At 44.4% G+C, this 27,325-nt stretch overlaps 1 protein-coding gene and 1 pseudogene across 1 annotated transcript in view; one reads left to right on the plus strand and one right to left on the minus strand.

The window, feature by feature from the left end:
• MCF2 (MCF.2 cell line derived transforming sequence) overlaps positions 1-27,325 on the minus strand; it is a 101,321-nt gene that overhangs the window by 63,966 nt on the left and 10,030 nt on the right. The window contains exons 2-4 of the mRNA XM_047082056.1: positions 17,409-17,477; positions 12,048-12,162; positions 10,428-10,518 (exon numbers count right to left, since the gene is read on the minus strand). Of these exons, the coding sequence (XP_046938012.1) occupies positions 10,428-10,518; positions 12,048-12,162; positions 17,409-17,477 (275 nt within the window). The remainder of the gene's footprint in view (positions 1-10,427; positions 10,519-12,047; positions 12,163-17,408; positions 17,478-27,325) is intronic.
• On the plus strand, positions 12,287-16,022 carry LOC124514040 (40S ribosomal protein S26-like; annotated as a pseudogene).

Here is a 27,325-nt window from a genome sequence, read left to right on the forward strand (position 1 = left end):
CTATATTCGAACACAAACATTTTTAAACTTTTTTTAAAAGTTTATTTACTTATTTTGAGAGGAGGGGGAGGGGCAGAGAGAGAAGGAGAGAGAGGATCCCAAGCAGGCTCCCTGCTGATAGCATAGAGGCCAATGCAAGGGCTCGAACTCACACGCCATGAGATCATGCCCTGAACCAAAACCAAGAGTCAGACACTTAACCGACTGAGCCACCCAGGCGCCCCAAAACTTTTTAAAATACACACACACACACACACACACACACACACACACACATTTATGTATGTTTTGGACCTCTGAAGGCCTTATGGTAAGGGAAAGGAGACTGACTAGCTGGCCATGGGTGAGAATGTCGCTTTTTACTGAAAGCCTTTTACAAGAATCATGATCACCATGAGCATAATTACGATATTGTGCTGAGTGCATACATTAGATTCTATTCTTATCCTTATTTCACAACTGGAGAACTTGCCTGTGGTAGGCTGAATAATCACTCCCCAAAGATGCCCACATCTTAATCCCTGGAACTTGTAAATATATTACCTTATCAAGCAAAAGGGACTTTATAAATATGAGGAAGTTAAGGGTCTTGAGATGGGGAGATAATCCTGGACTCTTGCAGTGGGAACAATGTAATCAGAAAGATCCTTACTAGACGAAGAGTGAGGCAGGAGAGTCAGAGAAGATGTGACATGAGAAGCCCAGGGCAGGGATGCAGGGCCGAGAGCCAAGGAAGGTGGGCGGTTCTAGAACCTGGAAAAGTCAAGGAAGTGGATTCTCCTCCAGAGTTTCCAGAAGGAACGCTGCCCTACGAACACCTTTCTTTTAGCCCAGTGAGACTCATTTTGGACTTCTGATCCCAGAACTGTTAACAGAATACATTTGTGTTGTTTCGAGCTGCTAAGTTTGTGGTAAGTTGTTACAGCAGCAAAAGGGAAGTAATACACTGAGGTTGTGGGAGGTTAGCAATTTTCCAAAAACTTCTAGCTTGTAAGTGGCAGAATGAAAACCCAGATTCACCCGGGGCGCCTGGGTGGCTCAGTGGGTTAAGCGTCTGACTTCGGCTCAGGTCATGATCTCACGGTCCGTGGGTTCGAGCCCCGCGTCGGGCTCTGTGCTGACAGCTCAGAGCCTGGAGCCTGCTTCGGATTCTGTGTCTCCCTCTCTCTCTGCCCCTTCCCTGTTCACACTCTGTCTCTCTCTGTCTCTCAAAAATAAACAACCATTAGAAATTTAAAAAAATTTTTAGGGGCGCCTGGGTGGCGCAGTCGGTTAAGCGTCCGACTTCAGCCAGGTCACGATCTCGCGGTCCGTGAGTTCGAGCCCTGCGTCAGGCTCTGGGCTGATGGCTCAGAGCCTGGAGCTTGCTTCCGATTCTGTGTCTCCCTCTCTCTCTGCCCCTCCCCCGTTCATGCTCTGTCTCTGTCCCAAAAATAAATAAACGTTGAAAAAAAATATTTAAAAAAAAAAAAATTTTTTTTAATTTTTAAAAAAAGCCACATTCCCCTGACTCTTAAACAGGCTATGATTGAAAAATAAAGAGTATTTTCATTTCAGCTTTCCTTCCTCTGGAGAAACTCCTAATGGACAGAAAAAGGAGCAACAGGAGGAATCTGGGGAAGCGTGGCAACGATGGTACAAGGATCGGGTTCAAGGTCAAGAGTCTAAACCTGAAACCCAAAACAAAGGTGACCAATGTGAATGCCTACCATGTGTTAGGGGAAGAATGGAAACACGTGAAGTAGGCAGGGTTTCATCAAAACACAGACTGAAGGAGGTGGAAAATGGCAACTCACACTCTTCCCAGATGATGAGTAGTCACCGGAAATGGTGGGGATTATGGTGAACTGGAGAGCATTGGGGGGGGGGGAGGGGCACCACTAGTCAGTTTCAGCTAAATGTCAGGTGGAAAGGTGGGCTTTGCCAAATCTTCAATTTCTCAAAAGAAGCCAGAAATCCAGAGTTGTGTGAAACGTCAGGATTTTTAAAGATGGGAAACAAGTTCAAAGTCTGTTGAAACACTGTATGACCTAAACAGAACACATCTTTGGACTACCAGCTTGTGACCTGTGACCTAAAGCTTCATGTCATCTGAACACGGGTAGGTATCAATATATGCTCCTCTCTCTGTGATCGCTGGCTAGGAGAATCTCGACGGGACAGAGCGCTAGAGAAATTTTAACCAGAAAGGCCATATGGATTTAAGACCAGGTTGCAGATGTTTGACTATGAGCATACACATAGGGAGAGAGAGTGCTTTTTCTCTATACAGTATGCACACATTTGCCTAAAAGTTTCAAGATAATCCATTTTAAAACTATTGTTTATTTTTTAAGTTTATTTTATTTTCAGACAGGGAGCGAGCGCGCACAAGCGGGGGAGGGGCAGAGAGCGAGAGAATCCCAAGGAGGCTCCGCACTGTCAGTGCAGAGCCCGACTGCGGGGCTCAAACTCAGAAACCACAAGATCACGACCGGAGCTCAAATCAAGAGTCGGATGTTTCACTGAGCCCCCCTCCAGGCGCCCCAAAACTAGTGTTTAAATGAACAAACAGCATATCACCTATCATAACTAGTATCAGACGCACATATCTTACAGCAAAGATAACCCAAGACCATTGAGCTTTTCCATTTCTGTTTGGGGATACTACATTTCTAAATTCTTTGGTATGCTGCTTTAAGAATCCCTAATCTTTATGGTTATATAAACATGAAAAAGCACAATTTCTATTTTCTCCACAAACCCCAGATTGTAAAACTATAAATCGTGTTTGAGAGCCTGTCAAAAGAGCAAAGCGATGTGGCCAAAGGTCAGCCTTATTTTATTTTGTTTTTATTTTTATTAAAAAAAAAAAAAAAAGCCAGCATGGGAGAGGAAACAGCATTGCTTTTAGCTTCTTGCGGGCATTTTTTTTTTTTTGGAGTTTCAACATGTGACTGCTTAAAGGCACCTCCGTAGAATGAACATGCTGACATTTCTCCAGTCACTATGCGCGACACGCCCCCCTCCCCCCTCCCCCCCCGCCCCCGCAACAGATCTCTCTGGTTCTTCCGGTTAATGGGCACAGAATTAGCTCGCTCGCTCTCTCACCTTTCCTTCCTAGAGAAGATCTGCTCCCTTCTCCTCACGCCTACCCTCAAATTCCACAGCTACATAGCCTTATAGCAGTAAGGACAGCAAGAACAACAAAAGGCATACACTTGGATGCATCATCTCGCTCCTGAAGTCTGGAAATTAACCTCGCCTAAATCCTTTGTGTAGTACCAAAGAGAGGCAATTCATACACCCTGTATACACTTGTCTGTGATTCTGTACTTATTTCTTTTAAAATGTTCAGGGGCGCCCGGGGGGCTCAGTCGGTTAAGTATCTGATTCTTGATTGTGGCTCAGGTCATGAACTCACGGTTTGTGGGCTCGAGCCCCGTGTAGGGCTCCACGATGACAGTGCAGAGCCTGCTTGGGATTCTTTCTCTCTCTCTTCTCTCTGCCCCTACCCCACTGGTGCTTGCTCTCTTTCTCCCTCTCTTAAATAAACTTGGGGAAAAAAATGTTTAAAGTGCGTTATACATCGCAAAAGTTTGGTTACGTTACGATAAAACAACTTCTATTCCTACAGACTTTCTCCGTTTTTTAATCTCTAAGGCAAAGCAATGCAGTAACACTAAGACGGAACCCTTGACTGAAAGCCTATTACAGATGTGCGAGACTTGGTACACACATTACCTAGTGAACCCCCATAACACTGCGGTCAAGTAGCTTTTACGGCCTTTTTCAGATGCACAAACCGAAGCACAGAGCAGTGCAGTAACTTGTCCAGGGTTCAGCCAGTGAGCAGGGGTACCCAGGCCCTGAATCCTCAGGGAGAGCTCTTTCTAAGACACAGAACACTTTTCAGTGTTACACAGGCTGAATGCATACTGACACTTGCTGCCTGGCGTTCAGAAATCACTTGACCCGAACATCTAACAGAATGGGACAAATATTAGTGGTCAAAAGAAACTGGGGGAAAGAATCTGGCATCACGGAGCCCATTGAACAGAGACTGCTCTAATCCAATAGCCTAACAGAATAGAACGCTCAGGCGTGGCCATGTGATTGACCTTGATACGGTCCGAACTACCTCTTCAGAATACACCGAGGACAATTTCGTGACTTCAGGTACAGAGAAGAATTTCCAGCGTGATGAACGAATTCCACACTGTTCTCCCACACCGCGCCCTTACAGAGTACAGAAAGTAGGAGTGACTCTGCAGACCTCCAAGTAACTTGCCACATGACCTCAGGGGCAGAAGAGTCGTGGGCAACAGTCCTTCCTTGACGTCTGTCCTTCTCGTCACTTATCTGTTATCATGCCCTCCCTCCCACTTGCCCACAGTCATTGCAATTTCCACCAAGTAACCCATTTAATCTTCTCTCTGGACTTTAAATCCACTGTCCCATCCTCTCAGGTGCTACTTATATCACAGTCTCCAAAATCAGCCCAACTCCAGAGATCCTGCAAGGTCAAACCGCTGTGTCACCGGTGAGTTTCACATTTTTTACCCTGGTCAAGCCAACCCATGTAAACAGAACAAATGCGACTTCCACTAGAGTTCTGGGCTTCCGACTTAATCCAATAAATGGCATTTCAAGACATTGATCCCTAGGGGCCACTTGAAAGAATTCATTTAAGAGAAGAATGGAGGAGAGAAACAAAGAAAGGTAATAGAAACCTACGTTCTTGCTTAAGGTCCAAACCAATATTCATTTCCTTCATGAAGCCATCCACCTGGAAGTTCTTTGGTAAGAGTTAGTTATGAACATGTCCTCCCTTCTCGAAATAGATTGAGAGCTCTTTCAGTGCAACAGTCACGCCATAGTTACCTTGGCGAAACCTATACTGTGTGTAACGCAGTAGTCTATTGGTCTACTACTAGGTATATGTAGTCAATGAGTGCGCATGTCCTGAATTCACTTGTGTGTCTATTAACGTAGGTGCGTATACACGAAACTAAATTTGTCACCGACAAAATATCTGTGTACATAAAGGAATCGGGAACTTTCCGGAAGCTTAAGCCAGTTACTTCTGATAACAAAAGTACCGATGCCAGCTGCCCCCGATGCCACGAAGCACGTACAAAGGCATTTCTTGCACACTACAAATTGTCGGGTCTGAAACTATTTATTCCCAAAGTACAAAATCATGTGTAGAGCTAAAGATACACAATTTTGTCAAAATAGAAAGATTCATAACCTAAACTATAATTTAAACTACATCATTCTGTGCTAAGACCTTGAGTAGAAAATAAAGCATTTACTCACCCATTGAAGTTAACACTCCTTCAACCACAATAAAACTCTTACTGGTTTAGTTTCCTTATCTTACTTTTGATTCCAGATGTCATTTTTCTTCCTAAGGCTGATTTTTACTTTCTCATGTTTGTGTGTTGTCTTGATTTTTTTCAACGAGCAAGGATTGTATTTTAAATCCTAACATCGGTAACATTAACTTTTCAAAGAAAAAGAGTGACATTTAAAACCTTGTTGATGACCAGATATTAAATTAGTGTTATTTCACACACCCCCAAAATACAGCTAAACGTCACTTAAGAAATTTGCTGGGAATTTAGTACACAAGTGAACCAATGAAGGGAAAAATTTACTTAGAAAAGTGTTTGAAACCTATTGAATGGAGAGATTTCTAAATTCTAGTCTATAATAAAAATCAAGTCACTTCTTTCCCTTAAAAAAAAAAGTTGTCAACAGGCTAGAATTCTGCATCTTTAAAGTTTGAATTTGGAAGACAATTGCAATCAAGTCATCAGATTTCAAGTCATCAGACTTTTAAAATTTTTCACTGGAACAGTAAGTGACACCCAGGAAGGGCTGCCTTTTCAAACGCTGATGAAGTCAGCTCCAGACCTGTCCATGATATCACACTCTACTTGACCATGGTGAAAGGATGAATCCTTTTGTTAGATATTATCTTAACTCGCGATTTAAAGCTACTCTGCCAAACGATTCAAAACTGCTCACATGGCCTTCGACAAATAACACGCCTGACGATGTTTCCTCATAAACTTGATCACATTTAGATTTTGAAATTGCATTCAACCTCCTTGACTCCTTTATGTTTCCCTATGTCAAGATCACAGTGATGGCATCAATGCAATTCATGCAAACACAAGTCTCCGTTCTCTCTCCATCTGTCCTTTAAAAGCCTCATTCGGCAGCAGTTTGTGCTATAGCACCATGCTGCAGCATCCCTGCACTTGAACTTGGGAATATAGGCTTTCCAGGACCGCAGGCAGAGCCCTTACCGCATTCCTTCTGAACCTCATCTTGCCTCTCGGGGGAGTTGCCTCTGCCATCTCGCCTATACACAATAACACTCTTCTTCTCCAGTTGTCAGTGCAACACGGATGAAATATGAGCTGCTTCTTGGGTAGTATTTAAAAACGGCAGCCAAAAATCTCTATCAAACAAAGCTACCGTAGCTGCTTCCATTACCAGCGTGGCAGCACAGCAAAAACACCCACTCTTCCTGATTAGTCAGCTGACGAGCCTTCCCGGCTGCTCATTGTGATTCAGAGTTGACACATTCCCCCAATTACTTAGCCAGATTGAACCTCATGGATTAGCTCCTGCCGGACCGCTGAAGATGAGGCATGTCCTAAGAGTGGAGAAAGGGGGAAAAAAAAAATGACTCTCTCCTAGGGGCTTGATGGGACTGGCTTTCTCCTCTACGCAGTTTGATTTTTAAGGTGGAATGCTGAGAATCTCTGTGAAGGTAGTATTAACGGATACCCTTGTTCTTGTCCTACCCTGATCCGTAACTGAAAATTCACTCCAGGTTTGTTGTTGTTGTTGTTGTTATGGTTAAATGCTATTCTGAGTTTAAGCCTTGTGACAGGTTACCGGTGGGTGGAATGTTGTCTTGATGATAATCTAGAAAGAACACACAAACTTTCTAATAATGGATAGGCTTCTCTCCCAGACTGACATTTCCCCCAATTGTACAAACGGAAAATAATCTTGTTTCCCATCATTAAAAAGTATAACCTGACCGCAGTTTATTTTGGAATTTACGAATTAAGGTCTTCAAATTGGGTTGTGTAATTATTTCATAGATGTTTAAGGTAACATACCAAAGACAGTTACACCTTATCTTTTCAGTGGCAATTTTCGCCAGAAATCCTTTTTGCTGACTCCAACTTTTGCTCTCGAAATTAGCTTGTATTCAGTATTTATCTTTAATGCAAACAGTGCCCAATGGCTACTAATGGTTGGGATGTAATTAACGTGCTGGGTTTTTAAAAAATGTTTACTTATTTATTTTTGACAGGGACACTTGGGTGGCTCAGTCCGACTTTGGCTCAAGTCACGATCTCACAGTTCGTGAGTTCGAGCCCCGCGTCAGGCTCTGTGCTGACAGCTCAGAGCCTGGAGCCTGCTTCGGATTCTGTGTCTCCCTCTCTCTCTGTCCCTCCCCCACTCACGCTCTATCTGTCTCTCTCTCTCTCTCTCTCTCTCAAAAATAAACATTAAAAAAATTATTTTTGAGAGAGAGACAGAGAGAGAGAGAAGGAGGGAGGGGCAGAGACAGGGAGACAGAAAATCCCAAGCAGGCTCTGTGCTGTCAGTGCAGACCCCGACATGGGGCTCGATCTCACAAATCATGAGATCACAACCTGAGCCTAAATCAAGAGCTGGAAGCTTAGCCGACTGAGCCGCCCAAGCACCCCTGTAATGAATGTGCTCTTGAGTATGGGTGTAGAAACTATACCACAAGCAGAAACATTTAACCTGTTAAAAAGAAACAACACCTAAGGTAATCTATAGCCGGTCATACGTCTTCATCACCTGGGCCCCCAATCTTGCCCAGCGCCATCACTTTGGCAGTAAAGAGAATGAAGGAACCCTGCGTGCCAAGGTCTGTGCTGAACAGGGTTCACACTTCCCCACTGAAAGATCGTCCCTAGGAAAGCAGAAAGGGGAGCTACACCTCCCAAGAAACAAGTCATTTCTGCTCCGTTGACTTGCAACCAACAGCATGAAGACCAAATCTGATATTTCTCGTTTAGAAAAAAAAAAAAAAAAAAAAAAAAACACAACCCTCTGTTCCAAGTGGCCTATTTGATTAATAAAAATAAAACCTTAAAAAACTGATGCTATGTGCCAAACGGTCACTCAACGAAAATTAATTTAATCAAGCAGATTGTTTTGGCCAAAAGAAAAAAGCTGGGCTGGGTAATAAAAAGTGTTTTATTGTAACAAGTGCTATATTAAGTAGAAAAGAATTGTAAACTGAAATCTCGTCAACAAGCGCAAGGACAGATCCTAAAAGGCCAGAGCAAGGTCAACAGCTTTGACTTGACTTTGCCCCATTGACACGGCTCAATAGTATACACCAGGCAGATTTATGCTCTCCAAAGGAATTTTACCTTTAAAAAAAACCCAAAAAACAAAAAACACTTAAGGGGCGCCTAGGTGGCTCTGTCGGTTAAGTGTCCGACTTCGGCTCATGTCATGATCTCACAGTTCATGGGTTCAAGCCCAGAGTTGGGCTCTGTGCTGTCAGCTCGGAACCTGGAACCCACTTGGGATTCTGTGTCTCCTTCTGTCTCTGCCCCTCCCCCTGTCGCGCTGTCTCTCTCTCAAAAATACACATTAAAAAAATTAAAAAAAAAATTTTTTTTGTCTATCCACAAGCCATCTGGAAAATGATAGAAAGCAGCAGGTGGAAAGTGCAACAACTGAAGTTCACGACAATTCAATTCTTGCTCCGCCTCTTTTAGTTACTTAGATATTTGACCTTGGATTTCACACAAAACCTTTCCTGAGTGTGTATATCAACGTAATTCCCTCAGCTATGAGACAATTATAATGATACCTGCCTGCAGTACTTAGTCAGGAAACAGAATGACCATTACTTAATAAATGTGAACACTTGAAAAAGCAAAAATATATTACATGAAGTCAAGGCTTTGCTATTTTATTTCAGTCACGTGTATGAATTTGGTATTCTTCTCTCCATTGCTTACAGTTAAACACTTCTGTTAAAGAAATAAACAAAAAAAAAAAAACCCCACTTGGCTGATTGGCTCAAGATGAAGAATCATTCAAGCTGGGTATGAACAGAATCTCATGCATTTTACCATGTGAGTGCCGGTAGATTTCTTACGCTCATTGGCTAGGTTAGTACAGGAAAAGGTACACCGGTCAAGAAGTCCAACAACTTAGATCTCTGGCTTGCCTTCGCCACTAAATCAACTTCCTCCGGTGAGAGTGGCCTCCCATGTCAGTGGGGAGACGAAGATTTCTGATGATGGATGATGCTGGACTCTCAAAGAAAAGAATGTATTGGGGGCGCCCGGGGGGCTCAGTCGGCTGGAGCATCCTCCGACTTCGGCTCAGGTCACGATCTCGCGGTTCGTGGGATCCAGCCCCACGTTGGGCTCTGTGCTCCGAGCGTGGAGCTTGCTTGGGATTCTGGGTCTCCCTCTGTCTCTGCCCCTCCCCCACTCATGCTCGGTCTCTCAATAATAAACATTAAATATACACACACACACACACACACACACACACACACACACACATATTGATTCCCAGCTACTCTGGTCTGATAGAGGAGGTTAACCGCACGGTACTTCTACAGACAGCCCCAATCTTGCCAGCTAAGTAGTCTACGGGTCCCACACTGCCCTCCTCTTCTATGAAGAAGGGTCTGACAATGCCACCGCACCCACGTGAGCCTAGTGATGTGAAAGATCACCCAGGCTGTGAGCAGGACTGCAGCTCTCATGTTTTTCTCTTAGGGAAACTGTTTTCTCCATCTGGGTCTTGGGAAGCTAGGGGCTAGAATCCAACAGGGGAGCTAAGTTCTGTTACTGTTGAGTCACTGCCCTACTCTATCCCAGGGGAGGAAATGTCTAGAAAGACACATCAAAATGTTAACACATCAAAATGTTAAAAAGTGGGAGCACCTGGGTGGCTCAGCAGGTTAAGGATCTGACTCTTGATATCGGCTCAGGCTGTGATCTCAAGGTGGTGAGTTCAAGCCCCGCATCGGGCTCACCGTAGTCAGCACAGAGCCCACTTCAGATCTTCTGTCCCCTTCTCTCTTTGCCCCTCTCCCGCTCGTGCTCGCTCTCAAAAATGAATAAAACATTAAAAAAAAAAAGTATCTGCAGAATGCATTGGTACTTACTGAGGTTTTTCTTTTTTTAATTTTTTAATGTTTATTTATTTTTGAGAGAGAGAGACAGAGACAGAGTGCAAGCGGGGGAGGGGCAGAGAAAGAAGGAGACACAGAATCCGAAGCAGGCTCCGGGCTCCGAGCTGTCAGCACAGAGCGCAACGTGGGGCTCGAACTCACAAACTGTGAGATCATGACCTGAGCCAAAGTCGGACGCTCAACCGAGCCAACCAGGCACCCCAGTACTTACTGAGATTTTCTGAAGAGAAATTTTGAGAGAAGACCATGTATCCAATCTTCGATCAAGAATAATGGTAAACCGGGAGTCAGATCCATTTTGCCTGCAAGATAAGAAGAAATCATGTTTTGCTTAGTAACTACCCAAATTTGCTAGGTATGTCCTTAATTCTGACTGTTTCATTTACATTTGCCGCCTCAGCTAAAGATAAATTTATTTGGATTGGGAAAGCTATCACAAAGCGCTACACGGGAAAACCAGTTTAATTCCATGTTCCACCACTCAATATTGAAAATTTCTTTTTCGGCACTAATGTCATTCTTTTTTTTTTTTTTTTTTTTAGGTTTATTTTGAAAGAGAGAGAGAACGTACTATCAAGCACAGAGCCCAGTGCAAGGCTCAATCCCACAAACCGTGAGATTATGACCTGAGCCAAAATCAAGAGTCAGATGCTTAATCGACTAAGCCACCCAGGTGCCCCTAATGTCATTCTTTTAAATAGTCAAGGGATAGCATAATGCAAATAGGTCACTAGGATAAATTTGGCATAGTGCAATCCCGGGTGTGGGAAAACTTTGTAGACAGCTGTCCTTCATTACATCAGATTTAACTTTTCATGGCAATCCATCAAGAGCCCATGATCCATCCATCCATCCATCCATCCATCCATCCATCCATTCACTCACTCAGAAAAACACTGTTAAATACGGGTTTCTATCCTGTCTGTGCCTTTAGAGGAGGAAGTTTAACGAATGTTTTATTTGCCCTAAAAAGACCACTTTTAGGCTTTAAGGGGTGCACTATAAATTTAATTTTCTGTGATTTTGACTTTCGTTCATGAGACTCTTCATATTTTTACCATTGTAGACTTGTGCCCTCTTAGTCTTCAGGGTTAATAAGTGGAAAATGTTTCCTTTAAAAATCTGTTTTTGGGGGAAAGTGGGTGATGGGCATGGAGGAGGGCACCTGTTGGGACGAGCATTGGGTGTTGTATGGAAACCAACTTGACAATAAATTTCACATTTAAACAAACAAACAAACAAACAAACAAACAAAATCTGTTTTGGGGGTACCTGGGTGGCTCAGTCGGTTAAGTGTCCGACTCGACTTCAGCTCGGGTCATAATCTCACGGTTCATGAGTTCAAGCCCCGCATCCAGCTCTGTGCTGACAGCACTGAACCTGCTTGGGATTCTCTCTCTCTCTCTTTCTCTCAAAGTACATAAATAAACTTTTAAAAAAATAAATAAAAAATTGTTTTCAACCTAAATACAATCTTTCAGGCAGCTTTGGAAACTTACCCTCACTCTTGGCTAGGAAGATTTCCTTTTAGGCAAATCAAAGGCTTTAAGTTTGATCATCGTTTTCAACATATGCTTTTCTTCACGAAGACAATTATTTCTAGACTCCCAATTTTGTTTTCCTAGATCCTCGGCATAATTTTTTTTTTTTTACCAATTTAGGTGGCTGTCCACTTCCCCTTACACGTTTTCTTTCTTATCTCCTCTGAAGGTGAGTCTTATAATCCACTTACAATAATAATTACAGCCACACTACAAAGGCATTTTCCTGTTACATTCAAATGGGTACCTGATACATAACAAATTGAAAAAAATGTAACGAAACGCCATACCTTGCAATAGACGTCAAGTAAGTCAGCACTTTCGCTATCACTTCTTCCGGTATACATCTGAAATTACAATTTTCTGGAAAAGTAATGATCCAAGCATTATCCTTTCCCCGGCCACCTAAAACAGTATGAAAAAAAAAAAAAATCAGCCGAATTAACAATTCATGTGACAACAATACAAGAAAGAGGATTCGAGAGGGGCGGTTAGAAGACAGTTTGGGGCCAATGTAACTTATATAAGGATGATGGTCTCCGCATAAATCAAAATGGCAACACGCTCCAAAGTGTAAGAAGTTCTAAATGAAAACAATGCAAGAAAGAAGAGGGAGCAAGAGAGAAGGCAAAAGGAGTGATTAGAGTCAGAAGAAATTTTCATAGAATGCATATAATAAATGTAGTTGAAACCACAGCTGAGCCCTCATATTGGACAGCCAAGAGTATTGGGGAATAACTGTTTCCATACCAATGCTAAGGGCCTAAATCCCAACTGGTGACTGACAGCCTGACAGGAAATAGAAACCTTGATAGAATCAACCACTTACAGCTATGGTGAGCCTGAAAGAATACAGGATATAAACTACAGGAAATAAGCAATGTTCAAATGGATTTGTGGAAGAAACAGCATAAGCAGTAACGGCGACGATGGTATAGAACTCTTACTGATGAATGCAAAGACCATAAATTCTTTGTGAGTTAAAATTCAGTGCACACCCTACCCCAGAGCCCTCCACATAGCTCAGAAACTATGGAACATTCAGAATGAAAGCCATCTAAGTGCAGGGATGAGCCTTACACATGTTTAAGGTCCTACTCTACAGCCTGCCCAACAACTGGGCACAGAGTAGGTGCTCAATAAATACTTAGTGCTAAATGGAAGTTGAAGGATTCTTTTAGGAGGAAAGTTATAGGGTGGCCTTCGAATTTAGCTTGCTAATGGAAATTTTTTGAGAAGTTTAGTTGTAATTCTTATTTGGCTGAATTCAAGTGAATAAAGATATCAGGATATAAAAAAAAATTCAATGTGCAATAAAAATATGACAAGGGCAAGGCTCCTGGCTGGCCCAGTTGGAAGAGCATGCGATTCTTGATCTCAGGGTTGTGAGTTCAAGCCTCACGTTGGGTGTAGAGATTACTTAAAAAAATAAACAAACTTTTAAAAAACTATGACGATGGCAAAGGAGAGAAAATGGAGTAAAAATACTTAATGCAAAATAAGGCAAAACTGGAGCGAAAAAAACAAAGAACTAATGGGGCAAGTAGAAAACAAATAGTAAAATGGTAGATTTAAACCCAGCCATATGAATAATCACATTAAATGAAAATAATCTTGACATCCCAGTTCAAAGTTAGAGATGATCAAGTTGGATTAAAAAAAAAATCAAGACCCAATTATACACTACCTACAAGAAACACACTTTATTTTCAATTTAATTTTTGTTTAGAGTTTATTTATTTATTTTGAGAGAGAGAGAGCAGGGGAGGGGCAGAGACAGAGACAGAGACAGAGAGAATTCCAAGCCGGCTCCACACTGTCAGCACAGAGCCTGACTCAGGGCTCAATCTCACAGTTCGTGAGATCATGACCTAAACTGAAATCAAGAGAGTCAGATGCTTAACTGACTGAACCACCCAGGTGCCCCTCAAATGATTTTCTTAATATCTAGTAATATTCCTGACTCTGAAATCTATTTTGTCTAAAATTAGATGGCTTTATTGGGTCCCTCACACTCAGCATGGAGCCCGCTTGGGATTCTCTCTCTCTCCCTGTCTCTGCTCTTCCTCCGTTCTTTTGTGCACACTCTCTCTTTCAAAATAAATAAACAGACTTTAAAAAGAAAAGAAAATCATTTGATAATCAAACAGTGGTAAATTCATCAAAAGAACATAATAATCCTAAATGCTTATGCACCTGATAACAGAGCTTCAAGATACGTAAAACAAAAACTAATACAGCTACAAGGAGACACCGACAAATCCACAACTTGAGTCCAAAAATTTCACCACCCCTCTCTCAACAACTGATAGAACAACTAGACAGGAAATTTGCAAGGATACAGTATACCTAAACAACAATCTTTTTTTTTAATGCTTATTTATTTTTGATAGAGAGTGTGAGCAGGGAAGGGGCAGAGAGAGAGGGAGAGAGAGGACCCCAAACCAGCCCTGCGCGGACAGCAGCGAGCCCTATGTGGGGCTCAAACTCCTAAACCGTGAGATCACGGCCTGAGCCAAAGTCGGCTGTTTAACTGACTGAGCCATCTAGGCTCCCCCCTCCATGTTTATTTTTGAGAAAGAGAGAGAGAGACAGAGACAGAGAGAGATCATGACCGGAGCTGAAATCAAGAGTCAGACGCTTAACTAACTGAGCCACACAGATGTCCCAGAATATGATTCAGTCTTTAAAAAGGGAGGAAATTCTGACATATACTGACATATACAACTTGGATGGACCTTGAGGCTATCATGCCAAGTGAAAGAAGCCAGCCACAAAAAAGACAAATCCCGTATGATTCCACTTATATGAGGAACCTAGAGTAGTCAAATACCCAGAGACAGAAAGCAAAACGGTGGCAGCCAGGGGCTGGGGGGAGAAGGGGACAGGGAGTTATTTTTTAGTGGGCACAGAGGTTCGGTTTTGCAAGATCAAGAGTTCTGGTGATGGACTGCGGGGATGGCTGCACAACAACGTGAATATACTTAATGCCACCAAACTATACATTTAAAAACGGTTAATGGGGCGCCTGGGTAGCTTAGGCGGTTAAGCGTCCGACGTCAGCTCAGGTCATGATATCGCGGTTCGTGAGTTCAAGCCCCACATCGGTCTCTCTGTTGTCAGCGCAGAGTCTGCTTTGGATCCTCTCTACCCGTCTCTCTCTCTCGGCCCCTCCCTGCTCATGCATGCTTTCTCTCTCTCAAATAAATACATATTTAATAAAAAATGGTTAAGATGGCACCCTTGGGTCCTCACTTCCAAGATAACCAAGAAGAGAAGGAATAAGGGTCATGACACAAAGGGCCATGGCCACATGCAGCCTATTTGCTGCAGCAACTGCACTCATTGCATGCCCAAGGACAAGGCCATTAAGAAGTTCGTTATTCCGAGGGCACCTGGGTGGCTCAGTAGGTTGAGCTTCCGACTTCGGCTCAGGTCACGATCTCACAGTCTGTGAGTTCGAGCCCCGCGTTGTCGGGCTCTGTACCGACAGCCCAGAGCCTGGAGCCTGTTTCCGATTCTGTGTCTCCCTCTCTCTCTGACCCTCCCCCGTTCATGCTCTGTCTCAAAAATAAATAAACATTAAAAAAAAATAAATAAGTTCATTATTCGGGGGGGGGGTGTGAGGGGGTTCTGGCTGGCTCAGTCAGAAGAGCAGGTGACTCTTATCTCGGGGTGATGAGTTTGAGCCCCACGTGGGGTGTAGAGAATAGTTAGATAAAACTTAAAAAAAAAAGTTCATTATTCAAGAGGTACCTGGCTGGCTCACTCGGTAGAACATATGACTCTTGATTTCAGAGTCATCAGTTCAAGCCCCATATTGGACTCCATGCTGGGCATGAAGCCTACTTTTAAGAAAATGAGAAGAAGAAGAAGGAGAAGGAGAAGGAGGAGGAGGAGGAGGAGGAGGAGGAGGAGAGGAAGGAGAGGGAGGAGAGGAAGGAGAGGGAGGAGAGGGAGGAGAGGAAGGAGAGGAAGGAGAGGAAGAAGAAGAAGAATTTTGGTATTCAGACCACAGTAGAGGCCACTGCCATCAGGGACATTTCCCAAGGTAGTGTCTTCAATGCCTATGTGCTTCCCAAGCCGTGTATGAGACTACATTACTACGCAAGGTAGTCCGGAATCGCTCTCGTGAAGCCCCGAAGGACCGAACACCCCCACCCCGATCTAGACCCGTGGGTGCTGCCCCACGACCTCGACGAAAACCCATGTCAGGAGCTAAGACCTTGAGGACCGAAAAAAAACTGTTCTCTGGAAAAAGATAAAACGGAGATTATACTTTCTTTGAATGTTTCTTTCTTTTGAGAGAGGGAGCGAGAGAGAGCAGCAGAAGGGTAGAGAGAGGGAAAGAATCCCAAGCAGGCTCCATGCCGTCAGCACAGAGCCCGACACGGGGCTTGACCTCACAAGCTGTGAGATCATGATATCAGTGGAAACCAAGAGTCACATGCTTAACCCACTGAGCCAGCCAGGCGCCCCAAATGGAGATTATACTTTTTAAAAAATGGTTAAGGCGGTCAATTTTACGTTATGAGTATTTTATCACAATTTTTCAAAACTACGTACAAATGCATATACATACACCAACGCATAGAACATACATGTGAAAAGTAAAACTTTCTCGTAAATGGAACTCTAAAAAAAATAACTTAGTACAAGCTGCTTAATTAGGGTCACTTGATGGCATTTGTAAGAAACATTTAAATAATCAGAGGGGTGCCTAGGTGGCTCCGTCGGTTAAGTGTCCGACTCTGGCTCAGGTCATGATCTCACGGCTTGGTTCGTGAGTTCGAGCCCCGCGTCAGGCTCTGGGCTGACAGCTCAGAGCCTGGAACCTGCTTCAATTCTGTGTCTCCCTCTCTCTGCTCCTCTCCCACTCGCAGTCTGTCTCTCTCTCTCTAAAATAAGTAAACATTAAAAAAAAATTTTTTTAAATAATCAGAGCTACGGCAGAAGAGAAAATCTCCAGGAAGTCACCTCAGTTACCACCCTCTCTCTCAGAATTCTGCTTGCACCTATCACAGATTTCCAAAGGCGTGTCTGAAAGGCAAACGTACGAGGGTAGCAAGATTGTTTTTGTCACGAATCGAAACACACTTAAAACCTCTATTCTGTAAACATCTATTTGTTTAGCAACCATGTGCATAATGCATAAACGTTCATTAAAATAGTGCCTCTCAGCAAGCAACTCTCGATCTCGGGGTCATGTTGAGCCCCACGTCGTGTGCAGAGATTACTTAAATACATAAAAAGTTAAAAAAAAAAATAAAACAGTGCTTCCCAAACTCCGCGTGCACCTATGTGTATGGCTACTTATATAATAAACGGGTGACCACACTCGTTTTGCTAAGAAATTCGTTCATTTGGGGGCGCCTAGGTGGCTCACCCAGTTGGGCATCCAACTGTTGATTTTGGCTCAGGTCACGATCTCACAGTTCGTGGGTTCGGGCCCCACGCTGGGCTCTGCACTGACAACGAGGAGCCTGCTTGGGATTCTCTCTCTGCCCCTCCCCCACTCGCTCTCGGTCTCTCAAAATAAATGAGTTAATTAAAAAAAAAAAACTACACGCGTTAGAGAGTGAGGAAATACATAATTTACAAAAAGAAATTCATACACTGTTCTAGTCTAAACATACGAAAAGTCTGCTTACCGGACAAGAAGGCGATATCTTGCATTAAGAAATGACTGATGTCCTTCATACGGAGCAGCAGCTGGGTTTCTATGACAAACGAGAAAGGGAGAGACATGACACGCGTGTTGGAGCTCGGCCGGAAGCATCCGCACGATTTCTCATCATGCCGAAAAGAACCCCGGGGGTCCCGCACACACACCGCTGCCCTTCCCCCTCTACTCCTCTGGGCTACACCGCAAGGAAATCGCACTCTTGAAAATATCGCTGGGGAAGCGGGACCAGTGTCCCGGTTCTCAGAGTCTATACGTAGGGCATAAGCTACTCTCCCTCACCAGAAAGCCAGGGGCCAAGGTCCCAGCTCCAGGACGTCCCGATTTATTTAAAGGGTAGACTGTCACACAGAGACACCGTAGCGGACGGTCTTCTACTTCTGATAATGATAATGCCTTTCATTCTGCAAAGCTTATTAGCGATTACAGAGCACTTCTCGCATCTTTCAGCTTATTGGCATTCAGGAAATGGTAACATATGAACTTGCCTTTGATTATTAGAGGCGGAACGACATCCAGGCATTGCTAAGTGGGTTTTAGTTGCCCCAGATCTTCAGTGCTAATTTCTCATGTCCCTTTCCAGTGAACTCTACAGGAGCCGAAAATCAAAGCCTACTACCTGCCTCTGGTCCATGGGCAAGGATAACTTTTTAAAGGAAACAGGTCATGAAACAGGGCTATTTTGGATGGCTGGTTTTAATGCCTGTGGCTCCACATCCCCTACAGAAGCCACGTTTTCCACGGCTGTCGGACACAAAGGGCCTTCAAAGACCGAGTAGATGGTGGTGTCAGGCTGATGGCACATTAGAAAGGACATTAGAAACCCAAGTTCTCGGTGGGTCCACCCTAGACAGCGTAATGGGTATCAGTCATGGAATGACCCACCCTCACATAAATCCTCCCGATGTAAAACACACACAAAAAAAAATTTCAGTGACGCATCATTTTCATAAAACGCGTGCCATTACAAATCTGCAATCTGTCAGGACATAACAGTCAATTCCCAAAAACGTCTTGTCATTAAAAAAGTAGATTCCTTGGGGCGCCTGGGTGGCGCAGTCGGTTAAGCATCCGACTTCAGCCAGGTCACGATCTCGCGGTCCGTGAGTTCGAGCCCCGCGTCAGGCTCTGGGCTGATGGCTCAGAGCCTGGAGCCTGTTTCCGATTCTGTGTCTCCCTCTCTCTCTGCCCCTCCCCCGTTCATGCTCTGTCTCTCTCTGTCCCAAAAATAAATAAACGTTGAAAAAAAAATTTAAAAAAAAAAAGAAAATCTATCAGTGCGATTAATTATATTAGAAAAATAAAGGAGGGGGGTGCCTGATGGCTCAGTCGGTTAAGCATCCGACTTCAGCCAGGTCATGATCTCGCAGTCCGTGAGTTCGAGCCCCGCGTCAGGCTCTGGGCTGATGGCTCGGAGCCTGGAGCCTGTTTCCGATTCTGTGTCTCCCTCTCTCTCTGCCCCTCCCCCGTTCATGCTCTGTCTCTCTGTGTCCCAAAAAATAAATAAAAACGTTGGAAAAAAAAATTTTTTTTAAAGTAGATTCCTGCTACATCCCAGGCCCAGGCCCGTGCATTTCCATCTGTGAGCCTTCACATCCAGACTGCTGAACAGTTATTTGTTTAATGCTACAAGTTTCCTCACATCAAAGAATGTGTTTGTGGGGCCCCCTGAGTGGCTCGGTCGGTTAAGCGCCCGACTCTTGACTTTAGCTCAGGTCATAACCTCACGGTTCATGGTTCGAGCCCCACAGTGCGGAGCCTGCTTGGGATTCTCTCTCTTCTTCTCTGTCTGTCCCTCCCTCCCCCACTCCAAATAAATAAATAAACTTAAAAATTTTTTATTTTGTTTTAATATTTATTCATCTTTGAGAGACTGAGACAGAGCATGAGTGGGGGCGGGGCAGAGAGAGGGAGAGACACAGAATCCGAAGCAGGCTCCGGGCTCCACGCTGTCGGCACAGAGCCCAATACGGGGCTCAAACCCACGAGCCGTGAGATCATGACCTGAGCTGAAATCAGATGCTTAACCGACTGAGCCACCCAGGCGTCCCTAGTCTACAATTCTTTAATCCGTCCATGTAGTAAGAGGCACCAGGGCGTAAAATAAAATTAGGCCAAGAGCTGCGAGTGGAAGGACGCAGGCCTAGCGCGGGCCGGGCCACGGAGCAGCGCTGCGATCCTGAGCGAGTTACTCCAGACCACCGGCCTCACTGTCCCGGTTTCAGAAAACAAATGCTTTCTCGGTCCCCTTCCATTCTAGGAGATCCAAGAGCAGGTAAAATCCATAGTTACAAGAAAAACTGATGTTTCTATAGTAAAATATCACCCCCAATTGTGCCATAAAAGGAACATCTCCACACTAATGAAAAAGGGGGAAATAACGGGTGAAAGGGAACACGTCACAACTCTAAGAAATGATCACGGGGCGCCTGGGTGGCTCGGTCGGTTGGGCGTCCGACTTCGGCTCAGGTCACGATCTCGAGGTCCGTGAGTTCGAGCCCCGCGTCGGGCTCTGTGCTGACAGCTCGGGGCCTGGAGCCTGTTTCAGATTCTGTGTCTCCCTCTCTCTCTGACCTTCCCCCATTCATGCTCTGTCTCAAAAATGAATAAACGTTAAAAAAAATTAAAAAAAAAAAGAAATGATCACGTTCTGGATCGGAAATAGACTGAAGGGAGAGGAGCCAGAAGACACAGGGTTATCACTGAGCAGCCACAAAAGATAAGGGGAGACGGTTGCTGAGAACAGAGAGAGAGAGAGAGAGAGACAGAGATCTGAGTTGGGGGGAAGCTGGCACTGAGTTACACCCAGCTTACTCACGAATGAAAAGCACACACTTGTCTTACTTGGGACTGGTTGCTAAACCGAAAACGAGCTGATTACGAACACCGTAAAAACACCCCGACGGAGCAGCCCTTCACTAAGAGCTCTGCGGGACGACGATGCACTTGAACCGTCTAACATAACCACGCACAACCTAAAAGCAAAAGACAGGTAAAGTGCTTGCCAATTCATTCATTCCACACATAGGACTAGGAAGCAAACGAGGACAAGTTTTTACTGCCTTGACCATAAATGATGAACCGATCATGAACGTTTCTTTTATAAAAGACAGTTGTGCAGGGGCACCTGACTGGCTCAGTCGGCAGAACATGCAACTCTTGGTCTCGGGGTGGTGAGTGTGAGCCCCGCGTTGGACATAGAGATCACACACACACACACAAAAAAAAAAAAGGTTTGTGCAAATGAGGAGACGAGCTCAGAATTCCAATCTGAAGAATTTAGGGGCTCTGTTAGTAGAGTACACAACTGTTAATCTCAGGGTTGTGAGTTCAAATCCCACGGTGGGCATGCAGTGCACTTTAAATTTTTTTTTCAGTGTTTGTTTATTTTTCAGAGACAGAGAGAGACAGAGCGTGAGCAAGGGAGGGGCAGAGACGGGGGGGAGACACAGAATCCGAAGCAGGCTCCGGGCTCTGAGCCGTCGGCGCAGAGCCCAACGCGGGGCTCGAACCCATGAACCGTGAGATCGTGACCTGAGCCGAAGTCAACCGACTGAGCCACCCAGGCGCCCCGCATGGAGCCTACTTTAAAAAAAAGTAACAAGGGGGCGCCTGGGTGGCGCGGTCGGTTAAGCGTCCGACTTCAGCCAGGTCACGATCTCACGGTCCGTGGGTTCGAGCCCCGCGTCAGGCTCTGGGCTGATGGCTCGGAGCCTGGAACCTGTTTCCGATTCTGTGTCTCCCTCTCTCTCTGCCCCTCCCCCGTTCATGCTCTGTCTCTCTCTGTCCCAAAAATAAATAAACGTTGAAAAAAAAAAATTAAAAAAAAAAAAAAAGTAACGGGTGCCTGGGTGGCACTTACTTAATAAAAATTAAGTAAATCAGCCTTCTTGGCACCATTTCTTATCATACACCATTTGCCTTAAGAATTAAACCTCTCGGGGCGCCTGGGTGGCGCAGTCGGTTAAGCGTCCGACTTCAGCCAGGTCATGATCTCACAGTCCGTGAGTTCGAGCCCCGCGTCGGGCTCTGGGCTGACAGCTCGGGGCCTGGAGCCTGTTTCAGATTCTGTGTCTCCCTCTCTCTCTGCCCCTCCCCTGTTCATGCTCTGTCTCTCTCTGTCTCAAAAATAAATAAAAAAACGTTAAAAAAATTAAAAAAATAAACACACTATTTAAAAAAAAAAGTAACAAAAAATATACTTTTTAAAGATCAATGTCGTATGCATTTGCTTTTTTAAACAAACATTTATCCAGTCCCTACTAGGTGTTACACCCTGTTAAGTTCGGAGAGATGTTCTGGGTGAAAGTAAAGGTTCGTGTTCACATTAGTTTGTGAAATCGTGAGTCTGAAGCAAACCGCAACATCCCCCAGCACATACACATACGCACCATGCAACTCCTTGGGCTATGTCTGCAGTGTGCGTGCTATTTGATCACGTACTTTCGGTTTGTTGGTTGCCTGATCTCGCAGCTCGTGAGTTCGAGCCCCACGTCGGGCTCTGTGCTGACGGCTCAGAGCCCGGCGCCTGCTTCTGTGTCTCCCTCTCTTCCCGCCCCTCCCCCCGCCCATGCTCAGCCTCTCTTCCTCTCAAAACTAAACAAACATGAAAAAAAGTTGTTTTAAGAAAGAAATAAAATAAATAAAAAATACAAGTCAGAATGCTCTGTAGATGAAATGACTGCCATGGGAGGTAGACAGAGCAGCCCTCCCCCGTCACAAATAGGGTTTGAACACAGGCCGAGCTGCTCTGTGGGAAGGAGGCTGGCGAGGACAACCAAGCACGCAGCTGGGTCGGAATAAATGCTCTCTCTCTCGTGTCCTACTTCTCCAAGAGTCCGTGCCTCCATGATGTGAGTATGTATTTCCATTCCAAGGAACCACAACTCCACTGGGGTTATCAACCCCTAGAGGGAAAATGGTAGTTTAGAAAGTTAGGTAACTTGGCATCTACGAGCATTCTCATTTTTTTTTTTTTTAAGATTTGTAAAAAAAATTTTAACTAATCTCTAACAGAAAACCATGGAGGAGGGGAAGGGGGGAAAAAAGTTACAAACAGAGAGGGAGGGAGGCAAACCATAAGAGACTCTTAAAAACTGAGAACAATCTGAGGGTTGATGGGGGTGGGAGGGAGGGGAAAGCGGGTGATGGGCATGGAGGAGGGCACCCGTTGGGATGAGCACTGGGTGTTGTATGGAAGCCAATTGGACAATAAATTATATTTTTTTAAAAAAATTTTTAAGCAATCTCTACACCCAGGGCATCTGGTTGGCTCCGTGGGTAGAGCACACGACTCTCGATCTCAAGGTTGTGAGTTCAAGCCTCACGTTGGGCACGAAACCTACTTTCAAAAAAAAATAAGTAATGTCTACACCCAACGTGGGGCTTGAACTCACAGTCCTGAGATCAAGAGTCGCACGCTCCACTGACAGAGCCAGCCAGGCGCCCTATAAGCATTCTCATTTTATAGAAAGCGTTTTTACTCTACATCCTGCTGTGTAACAGCAGTAATTCCAACCCTTGAGCTTTATTCCACAGTGACGCTCTCTCCCAGGGACATTTATCCTTTCTCCGGGGTTTCTGTCCCTAGACGATAGAAGAAAACGGAGTTCTGAACCGTGCTGCACACACACGCCATTCTGTCCGGGTGCGAAAGAACCACGGCAAACAAACTGCTTCAAAGGCCAAACACCACTATATCCTCAAGTTTTCCTAAAAATAAGAAGCAAAAACGGAGCTCAGATTAAAATGGAAGGGAAAACAACAGAACCGTCAACTGGAGGGATCCAGTCTCTTCCATGGCCACCGCCAGGATGAAAACAGACGGGAAAACTGTAGCATATGATTAGCAGTACATGTCATTTGCCGAGCACCTACTATGTGCCGGGCACAGCACAGAGCATTTTGGATGCATTTTCTCTGGTCTCAACAACAATCTCCCAAGATGTGTATTAAAACCCTCACCTTCCAGATGAGGAAACAGGCTCGGAGAGGCTCCCATTCACACGTATTCATTCAAGAAATTCACACTGAACAACCACGAGGCAGCAAGCACTGCTCAGACCCGTGGTAGAATCCAGTAGATTTAGCAGAAGCTTTTACAGCCCTATCTATTCGGTCCCCTAGCCTTCTTCAGACAGACGGTCTAAAATCTGCCCTCGGAAGAAAATACACAATTAGCTCTAATGCAAATTACTAACTAGGGAGGTCTCCATCACCTGCCATTTCCTTCCAGGAAGAGTTTCATTCCAAACTATACCAAGATTATTTACCAACAATCTTTTGCAAGAAACACCATTATTTTTCCAGCCTGAAATTCTTAACAATGATGCTTACTTTTAGCCATCATCTCTTTGAAAGTTCCCTGTTGCTGATGTGCAGAACTCAGATAAAATTAGGTCTTGAGTCCTAAATCCTGTCGCAAGGCACATGGGATTCTAGGGGTGTAATTTTTTCTCTTTCGATATGAGAGGCAGATACACTATCCATCTGTAAACAGCAATGACTTAGCACATGCAACACGCTGAACTTGTGTTATGCTTTAAAAAGTAGAATCAGGGGCGCCTGGGCGGCTCAGTCAGATAAGCGTCCGACTTGGGCTCAGATCATGATCTCACAGTTTGAGAGTTCGAGCCCCGCATCAGGCTCTGTGCTGATAGCTCGGAGCCTGGAGCCTGTTTCCGATTCTGTGTCTCCCTCTCTCTCTGCCCCTCCCCCGTTCATGCTCTGTCTCTCTCTGTCCCAAAAATAAATAAACGTTGATAAACAGAGGAAATGTTATTTAAAATCATCCCCTGTGGTTTTTCTGATCAGACTATACATTAAACACCTAATGCTTCACCTTAACTGCGGGCCGCGAGTGCAAATGAAGGCTTGAGAGACAGAAACCCCAGTGTCCCCGAATGAGAACTCTCCTGGCTGACATCACCCGCAGACGTTGACCCAACCAAAGTAGATTTGGAGAGGCAACTCAACCACTGCCAGACCAGACTTTCTGGCCACGAAGTTATTTAAAATTAATATTCTAGTAGCATCTACAAGCTTTCTTCTGCCTGCAGGCTTTACAAAGAAGAGTCATTAGCAACTTACTAAAAATGAAATCAGCATATAATTATATATAATATATGTGAAATACATATACAACATATATACACATATACATACACATATTTTATGTGTGTGTGTGTGTGTGTGTGTGTGTGTGTGTGTGTGTGTGTAACTTGATTTTAAATCTTATTTCCAGTGCGAAAATGTCATGGAACGGTTTTGGGGGATGGGAAGTGATAACTTGATTTTTTAAGGTTCAAACTTCTAGGGGCACCAAGGTGGCTCAGTCAGTGAAGCGTCCGACTCTTGACTGCGGCTCCGGTCACGATCTCGTGGTTCGTGGGTTTGAGCCCCGAGTCGGGTTCTGTGCTGACAGCTCAGAGCCCGGGGCTTGCTTTGGATTCTGTGTCTCCCTCTCTCTCTGCTCTTTCCCCACGTGTGCTCTGTCTCTCTCTCTCTCAAAAATATATAAACATTCAAAAAAAAAATGAAGTTCAAACTTCTACTTCTAAGAGACCATTTGAATAACAATAAATTAATAACAGTGACACTGAAATTATATCTTCAAGCCATTGGCTGTATACATCCATAAACACATAGCAGACAAATGAGGATCGGTTTCTTCAATAATGTCTCTATTAGAATCTCTTGTTGAAAAACAAGAAAAAAATCTCCTGTTCATCTTAACTAATTTCCTAAGTAGCTGGAGGTGGTCTCAATATGAAATTGGTCCCGTCTAGATCAAGGAAATACAGAAAGATTCAATAAAATTTTACGTACTTCTTCAGACAGAAGCAGTGTGGATAACTGGGTAAAGAACGCATCCTTCTCAAGAACGACAGCTTCTCCCTGGGTTTATTTCAACCCCGGGCCCACTAAGACAAAACTGGACAAATGCTTTTTTTGTGCTGAAAAGATGGAGTAGCCTTTGTGCTCTACGGAAGGAAAACGCTCGAGTAACACAGCAGAATGATTTCAAAGCATGTATTTTGTTTCTTGAAAATTATGAAATCCGGCTCTTGGTTTCGGCTCAGGTCATGGTCTCATGGTTTGTGGGTTCGAGTCTTGCATCAGACTCCACATTGCCAGTGCAGAGCCTGCTTGGGATTCTCTCTCTCTCTCCTCTCTCTGCCCCTCAGGCGCTCTCTCTCTCTCTCTCTCAAAGATGAATAAACGTGAAAAAGTTTCCACAATGAAATCATTTAAAAATAAACACATTCACGTGTAAGCCACAGATCAACACATGGGGTGTGATCCCACTTCGGTAAAACACCTAGATACGGGTGGATTCTTAAATTGTCGTCCTCACCGGTTAGAAATAAGCTCCCTGAGGGCAGGGATTTGTGTCTGTTTTGTTCAGCGAAACGTGCCAACAGTGTCTAGCATGTAGAAGGTGATCAACAAATATTCACTGAACTATCTATGCCCACAGAAAATTCCCTACGGCCAAACTGTTAGCGTTTTCCTCCAGAGAGTAGGACTGGGCTAGGCAGAAGGGTGACTTTCAACTCATTAGTTTATGGGCATATGCGGTTTAGATGTTTGACAGACATCATACAGACATGATTTAAGCACATAAGAAACCGGAAAAATAAAAGATACTTCCTCCCTGCACGCAAACAAGCAAACACACGACACACACAGGAAAAAAAGGAGTATCTAAGGCGCCAGGCAAGGAGGTGAGAGCTACACAGAAGAAACCGAGAAGAGAAAGCAATGAAAGGGCCAAAAAGTACCTGAGGAAAATGAGGTACAGCAGGTGGGAAGGGACGACCTCTACCCCAGGGCTTGGTGTCCCAGATTGCCAGGCCTCGCCCATGTCTGCAGTAGGTTTAATTAGGAGCACGGCTCTGGGGGCGCCCGGGGGGCTCAGTCGGTTGGGCGTCCGACTCTTGGTTTTCTTGGTTTCGGCTCAGGTCACCATCTCACAGTTCATGGGTTCGAGCCCCACGTCAGGCTCCGCGCTGACAATGCAAGCCTGCTTGGGATTCTCTCTCGCTCTCAATCTCTCTCTCTCTCTCTCTCACTCTCTCTCCGCCCTTCCCCCCCCCAAAATAAATAAATAAATAAATAAACTTAAAAAAAATAAGAGCATAGCTATGGAAAGGTTTTCCTCCCTCCCCCCTTCAGATTAAAAGCCACCCAATGGGGACAGCAGGTTTTCCTAACTACAGGCAGGTACATTTTGAGAGGGACTGAACCATTTCATAAAGAACTCCATATGTGATGATTTACTGGAAGCAAAACTAGGGATAAATAACTGTTTTTTTTCCTCCTTAAAGCAACAGCAGGGCTGACCTAAGCTTACCCGTCCAGGCTTTGCAATCTATTTTCCTAAAAGACCTCTCCAGCCAGCCGCAGGGATGCGGCTGGCACATTTGACTGACAAAAGGTCTTGCCCTGGAAAGGTCTTTGCAGATTCCTGGTCAATATAGTATCAAAACACGTGCCTCTCATTTTCTCTAGATTATCCCACCCCGCTCCCACACAGACTTGCACAACAAAGGCTGAATCACGACCACTGAGGCAATGGAGTTAGTGACTATTTCGCTGTTTGTGTCTTTGCTTGTGCTTTCGTTTTTCCTTGGAAAAATTCTTGTGGATATTTTTTTTCTTATTTCTTTTTTTGCCTCTTAAGCTTTCGGCAGGGGCTCGAGGATAATTCCCACAAGGGGAATGAGTCCGTATATTGTAACCTTCCTAAACTCATGAAAAACTACAGACGAATAACCATCCAAAATGAGCACTGACTGACGGGCCAGAATGCATCATAGTTCCTAATTTCCAAATACTTTAAATGTGACTACCCCAAATTTAGGGAAACCTCATAAAAATGAA

The sequence above is a fragment of the Lynx rufus genome, unplaced genomic scaffold (assembly GCF_022079265.1).
Source record: "Lynx rufus isolate CCGP_SWC_20201006 ecotype Redwood Valley unplaced genomic scaffold, mLynRuf1.p SCAF_19, whole genome shotgun sequence".
Classification (NCBI taxonomy): domain Eukaryota; kingdom Metazoa; phylum Chordata; class Mammalia; order Carnivora; family Felidae; genus Lynx; species Lynx rufus.